Genomic DNA, 20,046 nt, shown 5'->3' with positions numbered 1-20,046 from the left:
GTACCAGGGAAATGTAAAATAAAACAAAGATCACCTTTTTATTTAACTACATCAGACTGGCAAGAATTTGGAAAGAATACAACATGATGCTTGAAAAAAGGCGAAGAAATGGTTTTTTTCACACATCGCTAAGTAGAATTTAAATTAATAAACGTTTTTGCAAGGTATAATGTCCATATCCATTACATTTAAAATACTCCTACTCTTTCACTTCGTGTTCCCTTTTGAAAGACTCTATGTCCTAGAAATAACGCATGTGACTATACTTAGAATCACTATCGCAGCATTGTCATGCAAAAAGCAAATGCCAGGGTAATGGCCCAGTTTGATCCAATTTTCGTAAAATCAAACAGCAAAAAAAAAAAAAAATTATGTGCATGTATATTTGCATGGAAGAATATATCCCAAGCTGTTAATATCTTGGGTGGGGGGAGGGGGGGTGTCAGATAATGATGGACCTGCCTTTTGTGTACATCCTTGCATTGTTTTGTTAGTTTTAATGAAAAAGGCATTACTTTTGGGTTTTGACGATGAAGGAAAAAAATTAAGAAGAGGAGGTGGGTGGAGGAATTAGAAAAGAAAGGAAGGAGCTATTTTTGCGGCTGTTTCTGTGTGCGCTCCTTTTACAGATAGTGCGGCAGGCCCGGGCGTCGCGTCTACGCGCGGGATTACAGTAACTTGGTTGTCAGTGATGAGTCAGAGTGCGTGGTGCTGATGCTGCTGCCATTTCATCACCTCTGCGAGCGCAGCATCCATTCCTTCGCTCTCCTTGCGCCTGGGCCTACCTCGCCTCGGGCTCACAGGCCAGCGATGTGCTCGTGGCCGATCTAGATCCGGACCAAGCCACGCTCTCCGAGGCCTCGGCTGGGCGCCCCTCTCGCCGCCCAAGGCCGGCCCGGGCCAAGGAGACCTGCTGATCCCCGGCTATGGAGGCCATCTGGCTATACCAGTTCCGGCTCATTGTCATCGGGGATTCCACGGTGGGCAAATCCTGTCTGATCCGCCGCTTCACCGAGGGCCGCTTTGCCCAGGTTTCGGACCCCACCGTGGGGGTGGATTTTTTCTCCCGTCTGGTGGAGATCGAGCCAGGAAAACGCATCAAGCTCCAGATCTGGGATACCGCGGGTCAAGAGAGGTTCAGGTGGGAGCGCAGCCGGGGCCGCGAGCAGTGGGAGGGTCTTCGGGGCTTGCACAACCCCTGGGAAAAGAGGACTTCCTGGTCCTGGTCGCGGCCCCTTAGGGACGGTACCGAGCATCTGGGGATTTCTGCTCAAGCCCACCTTCAGCTACCTGGGAGTTCAGTGCGGGGAAAGAAGCGCCCTGGCCGGGAAGGCCGGGCAATGATACGTATTGCTTCCACCACAATTGCACCGATGTGCCCCTTGCTGGCTAACAAACTAGCTGGAATTGATCACTGAAATTTATCAATCTCAGTCCTTATACTACATACTTTCAAACATGTTCCCAGGTCCACCTAACATAACTGACAGATATAGATAGGTGGTATATAGCGACAGCTACATATAGACCTAGACATAGATATAGATTTATACAGAAACACACACATAATTACATGAAATAGATACTGATCATTGATTCCTGCTTGCCACCAGCACACATTCAGTGATTATCCACTGCATGCCAGGCGCTGGGCTTGTTTCTGGGGAAACAGCCCAAGGAAACACACAAGAGGATGCCTTGTAAACAAAACAGACACAGGCCCTTCCCTCTTAGAACTTCCGTGCTGGCATAGTGGGAGGAAACACATAATTAGCAATGATACAAGAGTGTCCTGTTCATATTTGTATGCTCACTGCCTACTATAATGCTTCACATATAATGAGTAATCAATGAACAGGTGTAATTTTCTGTCACAACCCTTTGTTTTCCCTTTGGAATATGTATCATGTGTAATTATATGTGTGAACACAGAGAAGGCTACCTGGAGAAGATGAGGCCGTGATGAGTAGGAGTAGCCCAGCAGAGACAGGAAAAGCCCGGGGAGAGAAAACAGTGTACACAGAAAACTTGGAGAGAACAATTTGAGCTAAAGTCACATAAAGCAGCAGGAACTGGACCAACAAAGGACTAAATAGTGTTTATGCATTTTCAAATATGTTTATGATTATTTGTTTATTTATTGAACACTAATTCCACACAGAAAATACTGGTTAGGTAGTTGAAGAAGAGGAGATGCAAGAGTTCACTACAAACTTGAGTTGTCCCCACCCCCAGCCCCGCAATTCCACAAACTATAAGTGAAGAAAGGTGTCTTTTATATATTTATTGCAATCTCTGTATGAACAGCCTTTTCATATCCACTGCCTATTATTTATTGGGTGATCTTGATTTGTAAGAGTCCTTTATAGATTATTAATCCTCCTCTGTCATGTACATTGTGAAATATCTTCCTAGCTTGTCATTTGTCTTTTAACTTTAAGAACATTTTTTTGATGTATGGAAGGTTTTAATTTTTATGTAGCCTCATGTTGTGTTTGGAAAGGGCTTTGTTACAGCTTCCTCATTGATTTCCTGAACCAAGTTGTTCACAAATGAAAACCTTTGTTCATGTTGAATTTTCTGATTACACCTACCATTCTCCTTTAAACATAAGGGAATCAGAAATGCTTTCCATCTCCAAGGCTTATTTGCTTGGTTGAACTCATTCGTAGCATTTGTCCTTATCATCATCTAGCTTGGACTTTAATTCCCTGGATGATGTCTGTTCTCTTATCACTGGGCCATTTGTACTAAGCCTTAAGCTACTGAGTCACTCATTGTTTATCTTTTTTTTTTTTTATCCAAGGAGACAGAAAACCTAAAACTAGACGTAGATCAAAAAGCACAGTACTTTCAAGCAAGCAACTGTAGAGACAAAAATAGTTTGACACCCTCTAATAAGCTCTAATATGCTCTAAGCAAAGTACCATAACGTATGCAAGTCAACAAGTTAAAATATAGGCAGCTTCTCCTGTTTAAGAAGCACAGCACATGTATAATAGGTTTTAGAGATATTCTAATTACATCGCTTTAAATAAATTGTCACTTTAAGGGGAAGTTTTGGCTCTTTAAGCAGTTTTTCACAGTGGTAGCTCCTGAGTCAGCCTCTCTGAAATGTGTCAGGACCTTTGCAGACCATTCTTCTTTTTCCCATTCCCACATAGCCTAAGAAATAAAAAACAAACTGCATTTCTCCTCAGAGATGCACATAGCAGTAAGAAGTGGGAAAAATGGGGCCTATTGTAATATACCTCTATATACTTATAAACATGTACTGTTGACTCTCGTAAGTTCATGTTTAATCTTTTCAAACCCTGTTTCAACTACGACAGTTTGTAATGAGCCCTCCAGGTCAGAGAACACTTTAGCATTCGTTATTTCATTTTGCTACATAATAACCTGTGGCTTAGGTATCCCATTTTGCCACGGTGGGAGAGTGGGCTGTGGTTCTACCTGAACTGAGGGGAAATGCCTGTAAGGCCATGAGCATTCATTTCTAGAAGATGCCATCTCAAAGTTTTGGCCAATTGAAAATTCATGTAGTATTATTACACGATGACATCTGCATTCCATTGTTTAAGAAAAGAGAAAATCATTCTTACTAAAGGACTGTGTCCGTAACGAGACACGCTAGAATACACCATCTGAGTTCACTGAAGGACAGGAGTTTGGGCACGGCCTTTATTCTTTACTTCTTTCTTGTGTTTTAGATCCATCACTCGCGCCTACTACAGGAACTCAGTAGGTGGCCTTCTCTTATTTGACATTACCAACCGCAGGTCCTTCCAGAATGTCCATGAGTGGTTAGAAGAGACCAAAGTACACGTTCAGCCCTACCAAATTGTATTTGTTCTGGTGGGTCACAAGTGTGACCTGGATACACAGAGGCAAGTGACTCGCCACGAGGCAGAGAAACTGGCTGCTGCGTACGGCATGAAGTACATTGAAACGTCAGCCCGAGATGCCATTAACGTGGAGAAAGCCTTCACAGACCTGACAAGAGACATCTATGAGCTGGTTAAAAGGGGGGATATTACCATCCAGGAGGGATGGGAAGGGGTGAAGAGTGGATTTGTACCAAATGTGGTTCACTCTTCAGAAGAGGTTGTCAAGTCAGAGAGGAGATGTTTGTGCTAGTCAGCCCTTTTATTTCCAAAACGGCTCTCCCACCTGAACTTAAAAGTGATGAAGATGAAGAGAATCCTCGCGTGACTGAAGAGAACTCAGCCTCCATTTTACATACAAGGAGCCTCCTTCTCCAGGGGTCTTGGACAGGCCGTGGAGTAGATGTGGGAGCCTGGGTGCTGGGAGTGAGGGATTCATTCCGGCGACTGTTTGTGGCCCACTGTGAGTGGACCACATGTCAAGGGGCTGAGGTTTGGGGAGCTGGGCCCCGAAAAATACAACCACGGACAGGACAGCTATTTCTTGGTATTTCGGCTCATTCATAGGTCACAAACATAAATCTGTAAAGGGGAAAAAAGGATCACATTGGAAACAATAAGCCAAACTAAAAAAGACTACGAGATCAACTTAATCAGTGAGAATATCCTACACCAAGCGTGTGTGCTGGGTTGGGTGCAAGGGTACCGATTAGCTTCCAAACAGCTTGTCTGTACAATGAGGGGCACGGACCAGCTATTTACTAAGACCGTTTCGAGGCCTGTGGTTCTAGTAAAAATGCCGTGTGTATGAAGAGGGAAGCCATTATATGTATTGCTTTTATCACATTCCAGAAAATGTACACCCTTATGATGGAATAACCAACTGTGTGAAAGAAATCGTGCCATGCAAATTACCATATAAGGAGAAGAAAGGAACCCTGTAACCCATGCCATGCCCTCTTCCCTCAGCCCCCCAGCCCAGATCATGCCCGGGGTTTCTCTGCAGGGGCAGCTGCTGCCTAAAAAGTGCACAACCTGCCTGTCCCTTCAGGTTCCTGGCGACAACAGTACAGGGACTGCCTCTGCAAAGAGCCCTGAGGCAGACATTTGCTCCGCAAGAGGCACCACCGGCACCCTCACAAACACTTCACCGTCACTTGAATTCACAGCAGGCCTCTGAGATTGTCTTCCCCGTTTTGCAAAAGAGTAAAACTAAGAAGCAGGAGCCTCTCTCTGCCAGGGTGAAGGTCTCCTGACTCCTAGTTCTTGTTCCTGCTGTCGGGTGAATGAACCGTTATTAATTTGTTTACTTTGGAAGAGCTATGACTGTAAATAAATGTTCTCGACATGTTAGGGTGTTTCCTTATTGCTTACGACTCAGCTGTCATCCTGAGGGAACCTGGGGATGAAACGAAGGTAAAGCCATTTCAGGTATTACTGACAAGTAGGCTTTAAATGAGTGAGTAATTGCACAACTAAAAACACATTAAAACTGTGTGCGCTACAAGCGTTCTTATCACTGAAACACAGTGGACATGTTAGCGAAAAGAACCAAATGCAGCGATGGGGAGTGGGATGGGGGGTAAACACTCAGCTCACAATGACCTTGGCTACCTGTTTGCCACATACTACGCGGGGTTCTTGTCTACCCTAGAGAGTCAGCTCCTAATTCTCAGGTGAGCAGACGTCTAACTGCGTCAGAAAACTGAAATGGTTGGCTTAAGGTTCCGTTACCTTCTTGAAGAGAGGTCATGCTTTAAATTATTTTTCAGATTGTAGCCAGCTGAGCTAGGCAAAAGCCATACTTTTCACAGTAAGAAAACAATTCTGAGTAGTCAGGTTTCTCATATCCATTCTGACAGGAAAGCCTGACGATGGTAAATTGCTTTGAGATATAATACTGAACTTCGGTATGAACGCGACTGAATCTGAAAGTTCGGGAATTTGCGTCAGCCACAAAGAAGAAGCCAAATAACGAGAATTATGGAGACAAACCACCTTGGACCAACCTGCAGCATCGACTACAAGTGAAGCTCTCATCCTGTCTACATTCATTTCACATGATCTGGCCTGGGCGGAGTGATTAAGTGGCCAGCTTTGTGGTTTTAGAAGGCAAATAAAAGATGGTGAACAGGATTAACACAAAATTTCATCAACTACCATGTTTAATTGTATCGAGAAGATTCTGAAAGCAAGATTATCCAGTAGATAAATGAGTTTTGTCAGTGGCTTCTGTCAGTTCAAAAAAAAAAGATAGAAACAAAACTTCTTTATGGTTTTCTTGTCTAAGACACTATATGTATACTTTTTCCATTCCTTGCATTTTTTAGAGGCAGGTTTAAAAATACTCAGCATAGGATCCAGCAAAGGTGGCTGAGCTTAATTGCTTAAACGAGTTCTCGAAACTTCAAAAATCATTTTAGTAGAATTCAGTGCTGTTGTCACTGCAATAGGTGGGTTTTAGAAACTGAGTGTGAAAAAATCAGGTGTTAATACAATACTAAGGATAAAGCTTTAGAAGCTATTTTACTACATAGGTAAAGAAAAGATCAACTAACTTGTAACAAAGACCACAACTGCATGTTGGATTGGATTGTCTCATATTCCAGAATAAAATGTACTGTATACTTTTCCTCACTTTGTTGTGCATTGTAATGAAATGTGGAAAAATGTTTTCTTTAGCTGTATGTGAATGAGAATTTGCTTGTATTTAGTAAAATGGTTGATTATGTGACTGTGAGATTCCAAGTGTGTGTTGTAGCTGTTTCCAGAGTCTGTCACCGCAGTAGTAACCATTGTAGGTTATCTGTTATGTATGGCATATACTATGCAAAAGAGTCTTCACTGGTATCTCAAAGCCAGAACAAGAATATGAGTTTTGAAAGTTATGTAATCATCATGTTGAAAGTCACAGAGACCTCACTACAGCCTGAGAATCCCATGACACCAGCTAGCTGTTTACAACTATTGTCATCCCTGGAAAGTCTTCTTTTCCACAGGCTAAATTGTCTCAGCTGTTTTGAGTCCTACTCTATGATATCCGTTTTGTGCCAGGATCACTTGGGAGTGTGGGGCCCAGATTGGAACACAAAAGTTCGGAACACTGCCTGTGGTTGATAGTGCATATTTAGGGGAGGGGAAAAAAGGGAAAGATGTTTGATTCTGAGTCTGGGCATAGGAAGGCTGAATTATGCACAGCTTTATCATTTTTATAGTCATGAGTGAAGGAAGGAGGAGGGAAGGTAGAAAGGAAAAACCAACAATGCAACAGCATTTCATATAGTTAACATCCCATTCTCCTCAAAACACTCCTTATAATGCCAGGGTCTGATCATCTTTTCTTTGGTTAATTCCTTTGGTGACCTTATTCTGTCCCGTGTCTGTAAATACCACGTTATAAGCCAATGAGTCCTGAATGTAGATCTCCAGCTTGTCTCTTTCCCATGGACTCCAGACCTTTATAAATAGCTGCCGACCCAGCATGTCCACTTGAATGTCTATCAGGCATCAGAAATGTAACATGTCCCAGACCAAGCTCCTAATCTTCCTCCCCCAATGTATTCTTCCCATAGCCTTTCCTTCCTCAGTAAATGGCAACTTTGTCTTTCTGTGTACTTTTGCCAAAAACCTTGGAGTCATCCTTGACTCCTCTCTTTCATAGTCCACATGGGATCTATCTGGCTAGGCTGGCTCTACCTTAAAAGTAACCAGAATCAGACTCAGGTGAAGATGTTGAAACGTTCTTCAAATGCACCAAGCACATTCACACCTCAGGGCCTTTGTACTTGCTCTTTACTGTATCTGGAATTCTCTTTCCTGAGATGACTGCCTGGATTTCTCCCTCACCCCCATCAAGTTCTGAAACCAACAGCCTCCAAAATCTGCAAGCAGCTTCCTGATTCTCGAGAAGATGTAGCTCCAGAAGTTGTCCCTGACAGCTCAACGTAGCATGTAACTCCTTAGTCTTCCCTGGAGAACAACAGAGTTTCGGTATACAATAAAGGGCAGAGAAACTTGGGAGGAGAGAATGGAAAACCCGGAGAGTGTAGCTTCACAGGGAGGAGTGGACAGTAGTATCACAATGCAGCAGTGGATTCAGAAAGCTAATGACTAAAATATGTCCATAAGATTCAAGGGAGCCGGAAGTCACGAGCGACCTTTGTCAGCACAGCATTGGTGGAATGATTTCTGCCTATACCATGGCCCTTAGGGCGTTGTTCTCAGTTCTGTTGGAAGTCCAACTCTTTCCTTTTCTTTTTTTTTTTTTCCAGTTCTTTTCCTTGCTCTCCATGTTCTCCTCTCCCTAGACAATCTTACCTTTGCTCGTGACTTCAGTTATTGTTTTGGCATTGAGGACTCCCCGATGGAGGACTCCAGCCCATTCTTTTGAGCGTTATACCAATACAGCCAACTCGCCCACTGAACACATGCACAAATTCCTCATACTCAACATATCCAGTATGAAACCAGCATCTATCAGAATGTGTTCCTTCCACCCCAATCTTTCTCATCTCTATAAACGACACCACCATCCAACCCTTTGTTCAACACAGAAACCTAGCAGTTATCCTTAATCCCTCACTTCTCCCCACCTCCTGTATCAAATCCATCTCCACTGCAGCGCCATTGCTATCACCTATGTCCAGGCTGCTGCCAACTCTTTCCTGAACTACTCTGGTATCTTCCTAAGTGGCCACCTTACTTTCTGTTCCTATTCCCAAAATACATTCTCAACATAACAGCCAGAATGAATGGTCTTTTCAAAACAGAAAACAGATCAAGTCATTCTTCTGCTTACTACCCACCAATGGTTTCTCATCACATTTAGAACAAAATCCAGATAAACCTTACATTTCTTAACATGACAAGGCCTTGCAAGATCGGGCCTCTCTGCCTACTTCTCCAGCTGTAAGTTCCACAAATGTCAGAATCTTATTCGTCTTGTTCACCATTGTTTCTGCAACCTGTGACATACACCTATTTTTCAATAACCAATAAATATTTGAATGAATGGTTGTTTTATTCCCCTACTCTAATCCAATGACCTTCACTATTACTTCACTTCAGTAAAATACACACATGGCCCTATCCTAAAGTATGGCCAAATTTTTTCTTTTATTTTGAGAGACAAAAAGAGCACAAGAGCGAGCATGAGTGGGGGAGGGACCGAGAGAGGGAGAGAGAGAATCCCAAGCAGGCTCCAGGCTGTCAGCACAGAGCAGGACACAGGGCTCGATCTCACGACTGAGATCATGACCTGAGCCGAAATCAAGAGTCAGACGTTTAACCGACTGAGCCACCCAAGCATCCTAGGATGAAATTTTATATAGCCTCTGAAACCTGATTACAGGTTCTGTTTGTCTACTCTATCCCATGAACCCTATTTTAAACTTCTCTAGGACCTTCAGGCAATCAACCACCATCCATTGCCAGTCTATCAATGCACCCTTTGACTTTGTTTCGCTCGCTCTTTCTCCTGGCTGTTGTGATGTCTGTCAGCTGGATTCAGGTCATCAGTTCCTAAAGAATATGATTGGTAACAGTTTGGTCTATTTCCTTCTAGACGATTTCTTTCTTTCTTTCTTTATTTTTCAAAATGTTATTTACATAGTGGGTAAGAGTATGGATTTTGGAGTAAGACCATCATGGGTTCAAATTCTGAGTCTACCAGTTAATATACGTGTGATTGAATTTCTCAGACCCTCAGGGTACCACATACACTAAACTGGACAATGATAATATTCATAGAATTGTTGTGAGAATGAAATGACATAATCCATATAAAGTACCTAGCACTTGGTAAATGTCACATCGTAAACATACTCAGAAAATGGGTGTTTTATGTTTGCACCTAAGTTAATCTTTTTCATAAATTGTATTATGTAACACACTGTGCTATTACCTTTTGCACACATACAGTATATATTTTGTAAATATGTGAGAGTAGGAGTTGTCGGTTTTCTGCTTATTATTGTATCTCTATAGTCAATCAGTGCCTGATACATATTTGTTGAATGTGATCAGGAAAAAAAGGTAGCTGACATACTGAAGATGACAGACACAGAAGAAATCTGGGTTTGTGATGATGCCATTGAGCTACAGATTTGACTACCCTTGGAGCCACTCTATCTTAAGACTATTACATGAAATAATACATCCCTTTTTAGTTTATGCCATTTTTTTCAACTTGTAGCTGAAAGTCTCCTAACTGATACAATAGCATTATACAGGAAGTTATTTAATTCCCATTGCTGCTTTAAAGTAATTCTGCGATGTATACATACCTTTGAGTATTTCACCAATTATGTCAAGTCAAAATCATAAAAGTGGAATTTATGAATCAAAGAATATACACCTTTCAAATTTTGATACAATTACTCAGATTGCTTTCTAGAAAGCTTTTACTGAATACCCACGAACAGTGTGTGATAATGTCTATAATAAGTATTGTCAATCTTTTAACTCTTTGCAAAACTGAGAGGTGAATAATATATATTTTGTAATTTGCATATATTTGGTTAATTGGTTTTTTGTCACTTGCAACTGAAAACAGGACTAATAACAAGGTGCTGACTTTTTTCTTATTAATTAATAAATAAGATTTCCTTACATATGGAAATAAATTCTTTATCTACCACATATGTTATTCTATATTTTTTCATGTTTTTCGGACTTTTAACTTTATTTATGGTCTTTGGTAATATAAAAAGAAGTCTTTAAGATTTCATAAATAATATCATTATTAAATAATTTAACAATAAATAATATTTTGTTTATTATTTAATCATAATTTCACACATTGTCTATGAGAATCTGGAAACAGTTGTCTCCAAGTTGGGGAACTGGGTGGCTGGCAGACAAGGTGCAAAGAAAACTTAATGTGTATCAGATAATATTTTATAACTTTTGATATTTATACCATGTACCTCATATATATATATATATATATATATATATATATGGCCTGTTCTCTTGATGTTTTATGGCAATACTGTTAGTTTTAGATAAGCCTTCTCCACCCAAATACTAGAAAACCATGATTTCCTAAAATCCATTTAGGGTTCCTTCAGGAATTGACTTCTGTTTAATATGTGGAGGTAGGAATGAGAACTATTCTTCCCAAATGGCTACTTACCCTACACTATCCATAAAATACTTCATTCTTTCTTCAATGATCGGAAATTCTACTCTTTTCAAATACTGACATACATATGGGTTTTTGGACTCCCATTTTATAGTTCATTAATCTGTTTGTCTATTCCTGCCCTAATACTACATTGTATTTTTTATTACCTTTTTTCGCTTCAAAACTTTCTTTGATATTCTCATGCAGTACATTAAAACTTAAGAATAAATGTGTCAATTTCTTTATCCACTCATCTGTTAAAAAAGCCAGACACAGAAAGGAAACAACTGCATGATCTCGTTTATATGTGGAATATAAAAAATTTAAATACATAGAAGCAGAGAATAGAATGGTAGTTACTAGGGGGTGGGGAAGGAGGGGAAATGGGGGAATGCTGGCCAAAGGTTACAAAGATGCAGTTATGCAGAATGAGTAGGTTTTGGTGATCTACTGGGCAGCATGTAGACTATAGTTATCAATAGTGTATCGGATACTGGAAATTTGCTAAAAGACTAGATTTCAGGTACTCACCACACACACACAATGGTAACTATGGGAAGGGATGGATATGTTAATGAGCTTGACTGTAGTAATCATTTAAGTATAGACAGATAGATATAGATATATCGCCATGTTGTACACCTTAAATGTATACAATTTTTGTTATAAACATAAAAAATAATAAATGTGTCACGTTTTCCCTCAGGCAGGGTTAGGATTTTGATTGCTTTAATTTACTGACACTGATAGAATGTCATTCCGTTAATTTAATCCTTGTTTATGTCCATCAGTTAATTCTTATAGTTCACTTATAGGATTTAGCTATTGTCTGTTAATTCCTAGATATTTTATAATATTTACATATCATAAATATTTGTATTTTATTTGAATGGGTTTTCTCATTACATGCTCTAATTGGTCATTGCTAGTGTGTAGGGAACTGTGGATACGTGTATGTTTACATCTTGTATTCAGACACTATACTAAATTCTCTTATTACTTCAGTTTTTCAATTGATCTCTTCTGTTTTCTAGGTGGACACTGTAATCCAGAAATAATAATTTTCTGGGGCACCTGGGTGGCTCAGTCGGTTAAGTGTCTGACTTTGGCTCACGTCATGATCTCATGGTCTGTGGGTTTGAGCCCCGCCTCGGGCTCTGTGCTGACAGCTCAGAGCCTGGAGCCTGCTTTGGATTCTGTGTCTCCCTCTCTCTCTGCCCCTCCCCTGCTCATGCTCTCTCAAAAATAAATAAACATTAAAAATATTTTTAAAAATTTTGTGTGTGTGTCTTTTATTTTGAGAGAGAAACAGAGTAAGAGTGGGGGGGAAGGACAGAGAGAGAGGGAGACACAGAATCCGAAGCAGTCTCTGAGCTGTTAGCACAGAGCCAGACGCGGGGCCGAACCCACAGACTGAAATCTTGACCCGAGCTGAAGTCGGACACCCAACTGACTGAGCCACCCAGGCGCCCTCATTAAAAATATTTTTAAAAAAGAAATAATTTTCTCTCTTCCTAATATTTATACTTCATTTCTTCTTTTCACACTGACTAGAACCTGGATTACAATGATGATTGGGGCGCCTGGGTGGCTCAGTCGGTTGAGCGTCCGACTTCGGCTCAGGTCATAATCTTGCAGTTTGTGAGTTCGAGCCCCGCATCGGGCTCTGTGCTGACAGCTCGGAGCCTGGACTCTGCTTCGGATTCTGTGCCTCCCTCTGTCTCTGCCCCTCCCGTGCTCATGCTCTATCTCTCTCTGTCAATAATAAATAATCATTAAGAAAAAAAATTTTTAAATAAAATGATGAATAACAACAGTGATGGTGGGCATCTCTGTCTTGTTCCTGCTTATATGCTTCTAGCATTTTAACTTTAAATTACTTTGATTACGTTCTAGAACTTTTCACTACATTACTATTTACTAAGAGCTTTTACAAAGAATGTATGCTGAGTTTTTCAAATGTCTTTCTTATACCTATTGAGATAATCAAATGTTTTTTTCCTTAACCTGTTAATGTAATAAATTGTACCTAGTAAATCTGTTTATGTTTAACCAAGTTTCTTTACATTCTTCAAATAAACTGTACATGTTCATGGTATATTTTTAAAAGTTTGATTTAATTTACTAATATTTTATTAGGATCTTTGCATCTATATTCATGTTTGAGATGGGTTCATAACAGTACTTCCAAAAATTCAACAGAGATTAAGAGAAATAGGGGGGATCTACAGTCAAATAAACTTGGAAAATTGTGGATTTAACAAATCAAAACAGTATCCTGTAGGAGTACGCTAGTATATATTGGGGCTTTCCAATGGGAGGCAATTTTATACAGCATCTCCTCAACTTATATGACAAAATAATTTGACTAAGAGTTCATTGTAAATGTTCTTCTGTGTTTTCTTTCAGGTTGTGGCACTATGGTTATTCTGGCCTCGTGAAATCATAAAATGGTTGAAAATGTATGTCTTCTTTTTCTATATCCTAGAATACTTAAATAACAGAGTGGTCTGCTGCTGGAAACTCTGATAGAATTCACCCATAAAAGCTTTTAGGTCCAGCATTTATCTTTCTTTCTTCTTCCTTCCCTCCCCCGTTTTTTTAATTTCTTCTTCTTTATTCTTCTTGTGGGGTTTTTTGTTTGTGTTTTTGTTTTTGTTTTTGGAAGAAGAGGGTATAGATCTTTAGCAACTCTTTCATTTTATTTCAGAGTTATGGTTAGATTCAGCTTTAAACCATTAGATACACTATTTTGTTGTTCACATATGCTCATTGTCCTTCTCTGGAATAGGATTATACTTCCCTCTTATGATGTGGGCTTGGCCATGTGACTGTCAGCGCCCTAGCTGGAGGCTTACCTATCCGACTGGATTCCAGAGCCACCGGGACCTGTGGCGGCCACGTGGCACAGGGATTGGGAGGGACTACCCTAGCAGCACACAGCCTACATCCTGGTGAATGAATTTTGGTAATTGACATTTTCCTTGAAAGGTATCCATTCCATTTAGATTTTCAAATGCATTGGCATACAGTTGTCACACTTAGTATAGCTTTAAAATCTCTGGATTGGTGCATAGAAACCTCTCATTTGTAATGCTTTGTTTATGTTTTTGTCTTTATAATTCAGAGTTGTTAGAGGCTTATCTATTTTTATCAGTACTTCAAAGAACCAGTTCTTGGTTTTATCAATTTTGCTTATCCTGCATTCTAATTTATTAACTTTTCACGTTATCTACATAAACATACTTTGTCTTTTCTCATGTGAATATTTCTCTGATTCTTCATATGCCAAGTAATTTTTAATTGTACTCCAAACATTTTTTAATATTATGCAACTCTGGGTTTTGTTTAAATTCTATGGAGAATGTTGATATTTTTGTTTTAGCTGACGATTTCTCTGGAAAAGTTCAGGTCACACATTCCAACCTGTCCTCTGTGGGCTGTTGTTCCAATACTAGTTCAGTTTTCAAAGCTTTGGCTGAACCACTTGGATGGTTCCTGTGCTCATGCACAACACAGTAGCCAGTCCAGAAACTGGGCAGTCGTCTATCCTTTTGTTCAGCTCTTTGGTATGCTAATTAGAAACACATAAGAACCCAGGAGTTTGGTTGAGCTCACGGGGGTCACTTTCCCAAGTTCCTCCCTCTTTCCAGTTCCCAGGGGCTTCCCCGTTCCTGTGCTTCAGCTAGAAATCCCAACCAAGCTGGGACAGAATGGCTTGAGATTAGGAAGGGGTGGCAGTGATTGGTAATGACAAGGTCTCAGGTGTGACTGTGGGAATAAGTGGCTAAGGAATGCTCTCAGAGACAGACAAGATCACTGGAGGGGAGATGAGGCAGGAGAGAAAGACTATTCCCCTAAGAGACAGATCATCCTTGACCTTTATTGATGGAGGCAGCAAAAATCAGTGGTTGGACATTTGGGTTTTTTTGAGTTTAGCATCAAGGGCTCATATTTTAATCTGAATTCCATTTTCAAGCCTACTAGTGTTCTGATTGCATTAAATCCTAAATAACCTGTAATTCTAGCTTTGATTTTTTTTTACCTCAACATTATTTCATAGTATTTAATTTTGAAATGTTTTGGATTTATTTTAAAGTATTATTGATTACTAATTTATATGAGTTATGATCACCAAATGTGACCCAGATGATTCGCCTGCAAGTGACTACTGGTGTACTAAGACTTCCACTAATGTTTTGATCCATTTTTTTCTTGAATTCCTAACATTTCATATATTTTGACACAATGTTATTTACCAGATACATGTTCACAAAGGTTTCATCTTTATCATAAATGGTACCCTTTACCACTGCAACAGGATCCTGTTTTAAATATATGAAAGTAGAAAGAAAAATTAATTTAAGGAAACAGGAAGTTGAGTTCCTACTACAAACCCCCTGGTGACCGGATTCTTTGGAACTGAAAACACAGAAACATCAAACACCAGAATGAAAAGACGTTAACAAGGCAGAGTTTTTACTCTAGTAGAAAGCCCAAAATTTGATTCTCTAAAACATCCCCTGACATGTCATTTAAAGTGTTCAAAAACATTTTTCTAAAAGTATGTTACTCTGAAATACTTTACTTATATTAATTACAACTTCATAGAAATATTTCCTGGGGTAGAAATAAGAGGGCAGAGTAATATGGATATGGTTAGTGACTACCATAACCAGTGTTCAGTATTTCAGTGTATTCCTCCACTTTTGAGTGCTTTAAATATTGGTTTTGATTTGCCATTATTCAGTAATCATCTTTATTTTGTACCATGGCATATGCAGTCACACATAAAAAATTGGAGCTGTATAAAGCCACTGACCTTTTAAAAACTCTTCCAAGCTGTATTTTCTTTAATGTTTATTTTTGAGAGTCTGTGAGCAGGGGGAGGGGCAGAGAGGGAGGGAGACGGAGGATCTAAAGTGGACTCTGTGCTGACAACAGCGAGCCCAGAGAGCCCAATGTGGGGCTCCAATTCAGTCATGAACTGTGAGATCATGACCTGAGCCGAAGTCAGACGCTCAACTGAACCACCCAAGCGCCCCACAAGTTGTATTCTTATTATATACTTTTCAAATGCCTCTTTCCTTGGTTATTACTATGGTTGAGTGGTTTTCCCTACAGTTACTATATCTGGATTTCTCCTAGAACCCAGTTTGGACCCCATCTACTTTCAGGAGTTCCTGGTACAGCCAACTTTTACCTATGGGATAAGTAGAGGGTAAAGAAGGGGAGTATGATACCTGCTCCCTAGCAGGTAAGAAAGCAAGGGGTTCCATGCTTAGTTCCCAGCTTGTCTGCCTCCACCTGTCACTGACAGGCCTCCCGCCTTTTGACTTCCAGGATCATTCTTATTGTCTTGGAACTTGACCACTCCCTCCCTATGATAAAATGTATTCTCCCCCCTACATTCTTTCCCCATCATCAGTCCACTTTTTAAACAAACACTGATGCCAGTATTTCAGTGTGACACCAAATAGATACCGAAAAGCTATAATTGTTACTTTGCTCTGGTATTACAACCAATATCTATAGTGGAGTTGAAAATTAACGATCTAGGGTGAATTAAAACTTTAACTCTGGACTGAGAAGAAATTGTGGCCCAATCCGGTCCAGACATGGGCTGAAGTAGCCAATGGTGTAGTTGTTGTCACCTGGGGTGTACTGATGAAAAGAAGAGACTTACCTGCTAACCTTTTACTTTTTAATTTTTGTATTTTTTTTTTAATTTTTTTTTTCAACGTTTATTTATTTTTGGGACAGAGAGAGACAGAGCATGAACGGGGGAGGGGCAGAGAGAGAGGGAGACACAGAATCGGAAACAGGCTCCAGGCTCTGAGCCATCAGCCCAGAGCCTGACGCGGGGCTCAAACTCACGGACCGCGAGATCGTGACCTGGCTGAAGTCGGACGCTTAACCGACTGCGCCACCCAGGCGCCCCAATTTTTGTATTTTTTACCTTCTAGAATCCACAGGTTTGATCTGGGGAACATAAGCCCATTCAGACTAAGATGGATTAACTGAAGCAGCTAAAAGATCTAGAAGAAATTTCCTGTTTGGTCATGGCCTACCTCCAAATAAAGTATCCCCGAAAGGCAAATAGCTGTCATACAATCAACTAAACATAAAATTATTTGAAAACCATGACCAAGATGTATGGTCCTTTATAAACAAATTGCTCAGATATACTGTGCACACCAGGTCCATCCTTTATGTTTAATCTGACTGTAACTAACTCTGATACCAGACAAGAGAGAAGGACCAGACAAAAGTAAATTCTTCAAATGAACTGAGGCACAACCCACACCTGTTTTCATGTGTACACAGAACCCTGGGCCACCTTCCACTAACTCAACAAGAACAGCAGCTCTGCGCACATTTACCAAGTTCAAACACTTCAAGTCTCAAACTTCTCTCTCACATTGGTCATGTAAGCAGTACTCTCCCTGAATACAGAACAGTATTAATCTATAGAAAACATGGTTAATTAGCAGGCACATCAAATCTACGATGCTGATTGTAGTTACAAAATTTCAAACCAAAAAGTGTAAAAATGAAAAATGTTATCGAGTAGTTTTGGCCACAAGCCTAAGAAGTTACTCTGTAAAGCCTTCCTCAATAGTTTTGCTAAATTTATGGCATCACTTGGTTTTGGGTTAAGGAGAAAAAAAACCCTCTCCAATCCATCATATAATTGCAAAACTTTGGAGGCTACTTGAAGTCTTCCTTTCACCTAATCCAGACAGAGATGCTTCCATCTAGCCCTTTAAAGTATCCGAACCTTTACTACCTTTTTGGCAGAGGCGGTTATTAGCCAGGGGCCTTATAAAAGGAAGTAAACCACTATCAAAAACTGGGCCATAATTAGGCAAGATCCAATGGGCTGTGAGCAAAAGGTATTCAAACCCCCTTTCTCCTTCGAGGTAGGGAACTGACCCTGGATTAGCTTTCTAGCTCAGCTCCCCTGGAAAGCTGACAAAAGTGCACCAGCAGCTGTGTGACCAGGTGAGCCTGCTTCTGGTAAAATGCCCTGGCTGGCACCTTGTGTCCAGGCTGAGGGCTGTGAGTGAACGTGAGTGTCCGTGAGGAGTTACAGCTCGGGCTCCCTGAGTACAGTGTACCTCCTGTTACTGGGCCCTGCCCCTGGCCAGGACCTGCGGATGCTATGCACAGGGGACTGATCTAAGATGTAGTGGTCCCCTTGCGGCTTCTAAGCCACAGTGGCTCCTGCAACCTATGTGTGTAGTCTGTGGGGGCTACTGCAAGAATTCCCACAGAACTGTGCCCAAAACCGCCCCCTGGCGTGGTGTCTTAATGTCCCATGTCCTTCAGACTACATTGGTGTGAGACATAGCCTATCCAGGGCTTTGGAGTTTAAATGTATATTTGAACCCAACACCAGCTATGACAGGTGTCACACATGCACTCAGCCAGTGTCTTCAGACACAACACAATCCCACATTAGCACTGAATAGGCACAGGCAAGGCTAGCAAAAGGGTACAGAATTAGAACCACCAAGACAAACCTTTAAGAAATGGTTCAAGACTTACAGGTATCACTGAGGTTTAGGGCAGAGAACAGCAGAGAAACGAAAGCATTACTCATGAAGGTATTGAATTTCAGTTAACATTTCTACCAAACTTAGCTACTAGTTATTGTGAAATAAAGGAATGAGGCATCATAGTACAGAGGGAAGGAAATTCACCTAGGAACTGGATCTGGGTCTCATTCTGGCTATGTGGCTCTGGATAAGGTCCATCAATATCTATATGGCAGAGAAGGGCAGGGGCACGGAGGCAGGTTCCATCATCCCCTGCTGTCTCTACTGACAAAACTACTCTCAGTTAACCCTGAAAATAAAAACACTAGAATCTTGCTCCTTCCGTTTTTGGCAAGTCTCGGGAAAAATCCTAAATACGAGAAAAAGCCTTATGTAAAAATGTTAACTCCTGAATTATTTGTTACCCATAACGGAGAACGGAGAAATTTTAAAAACACCCAGATGTGTAAATGTGTACCACAGTTTACTAGAGTTCACCCATTAGTATACTACTGTGGAACTAGTAAAGTGATGTTAATATAACAGCACTACAAATAAGCAAATTACATGCTAAGCAAAAAAGGTAGAATAAAAATTATAAAGACAAAATTATTTAAGTTATATTTTAAAAAACTTATGCATAAAAAAGAAATGGAAGACACAGCATTGTTAAGGGGACTACAAATGGAATTTCTTTTTCCCATTTTCTAAATTTTCTCAAAAGAGTATGTGAATGGGAAGATTGTTCAATATGTTTCACTTCCAACACACTTATTATTCAGACCAAGTTTTGAAGGGACTCTTTTGCCCATATCCTCTCTGGGTATACTGTACTAATATTAAGCTTGAAAATATCATGTCAAATCAGGATGGTTATGTTATTCTGAAACTGTAAACCCGTATAAGAGAAATGATCTGGCAGAGATGCTTATATATATTTGTTGAATTAAGTTTTATTTTAACTCATATCTCTAAAGAGCTGCATTTCTTCATATTCAGTTCAATTTTCATAGACTTCAACCGACCAAATCATTCCTGTCCTAATATTAACAAGGACATTTTGTGACAATATACTTACCATAACAAGGTTTGGGGAAAAGTAGCACTTAAAATATCTCAAGATGTTTACAAAGTTCAAAAATTAAATATGGAAATTTAAAATTATGAAAAAACTGACTTAAGGAACTTTGGTATCTTTCAGATTTAACTACTCAATTGTTTGCTGATCTGTACTCCTTCCAAAGGGATTCTGTGTTATTTCTACAAACATAAGTTCTTGGGACATGCTGGTTTTAAGGTGAAGTAAACGTGCTTTACAAATATGTGAAAAGATGGGGCGCCTGGGTGGCGCAGTCGGTTAAGCGTCCGACTTCAGCCAGGTCACGATCTCGCGGTCTCGCGGTCCGTGAGCGGTCCGTGAGTTCGAGCCCCGCGTCGGGCTCTGGGCTGATGGCTCAGAGCCTGGAGCCTGTTTCCGATTCTGTGTCTCCCTCTC

At 40.4% G+C, this 20,046-nt stretch overlaps 1 protein-coding gene across 1 annotated transcript; it reads left to right on the top strand.

Moving 5' to 3' along the window:
• Positions 1–795: 795 nt before the first annotated feature.
• On the top strand, positions 796–6,624 carry RAB39B (RAB39B, member RAS oncogene family). Its single transcript, XM_030306312.1, has 2 exons — positions 796–1,141; positions 3,711–6,624. Exons 1-2 carry the CDS (start codon positions 927–929, stop codon positions 4,135–4,137), a joined length of 642 nt encoding a protein of 213 aa, XP_030162172.1. The 5' UTR covers positions 796–926; the 3' UTR covers positions 4,138–6,624.
• The last annotated feature ends 13,422 nt before the right edge of the window (positions 6,625–20,046 follow it).

The sequence above is a fragment of the Lynx canadensis genome, chromosome X (genome assembly GCF_007474595.2).
Source record: "Lynx canadensis isolate LIC74 chromosome X, mLynCan4.pri.v2, whole genome shotgun sequence".
In the NCBI taxonomy this organism is placed as follows: domain Eukaryota; kingdom Metazoa; phylum Chordata; class Mammalia; order Carnivora; family Felidae; genus Lynx; species Lynx canadensis.
This window is presented reverse-complemented; position numbering and strand designations above follow the sequence as displayed.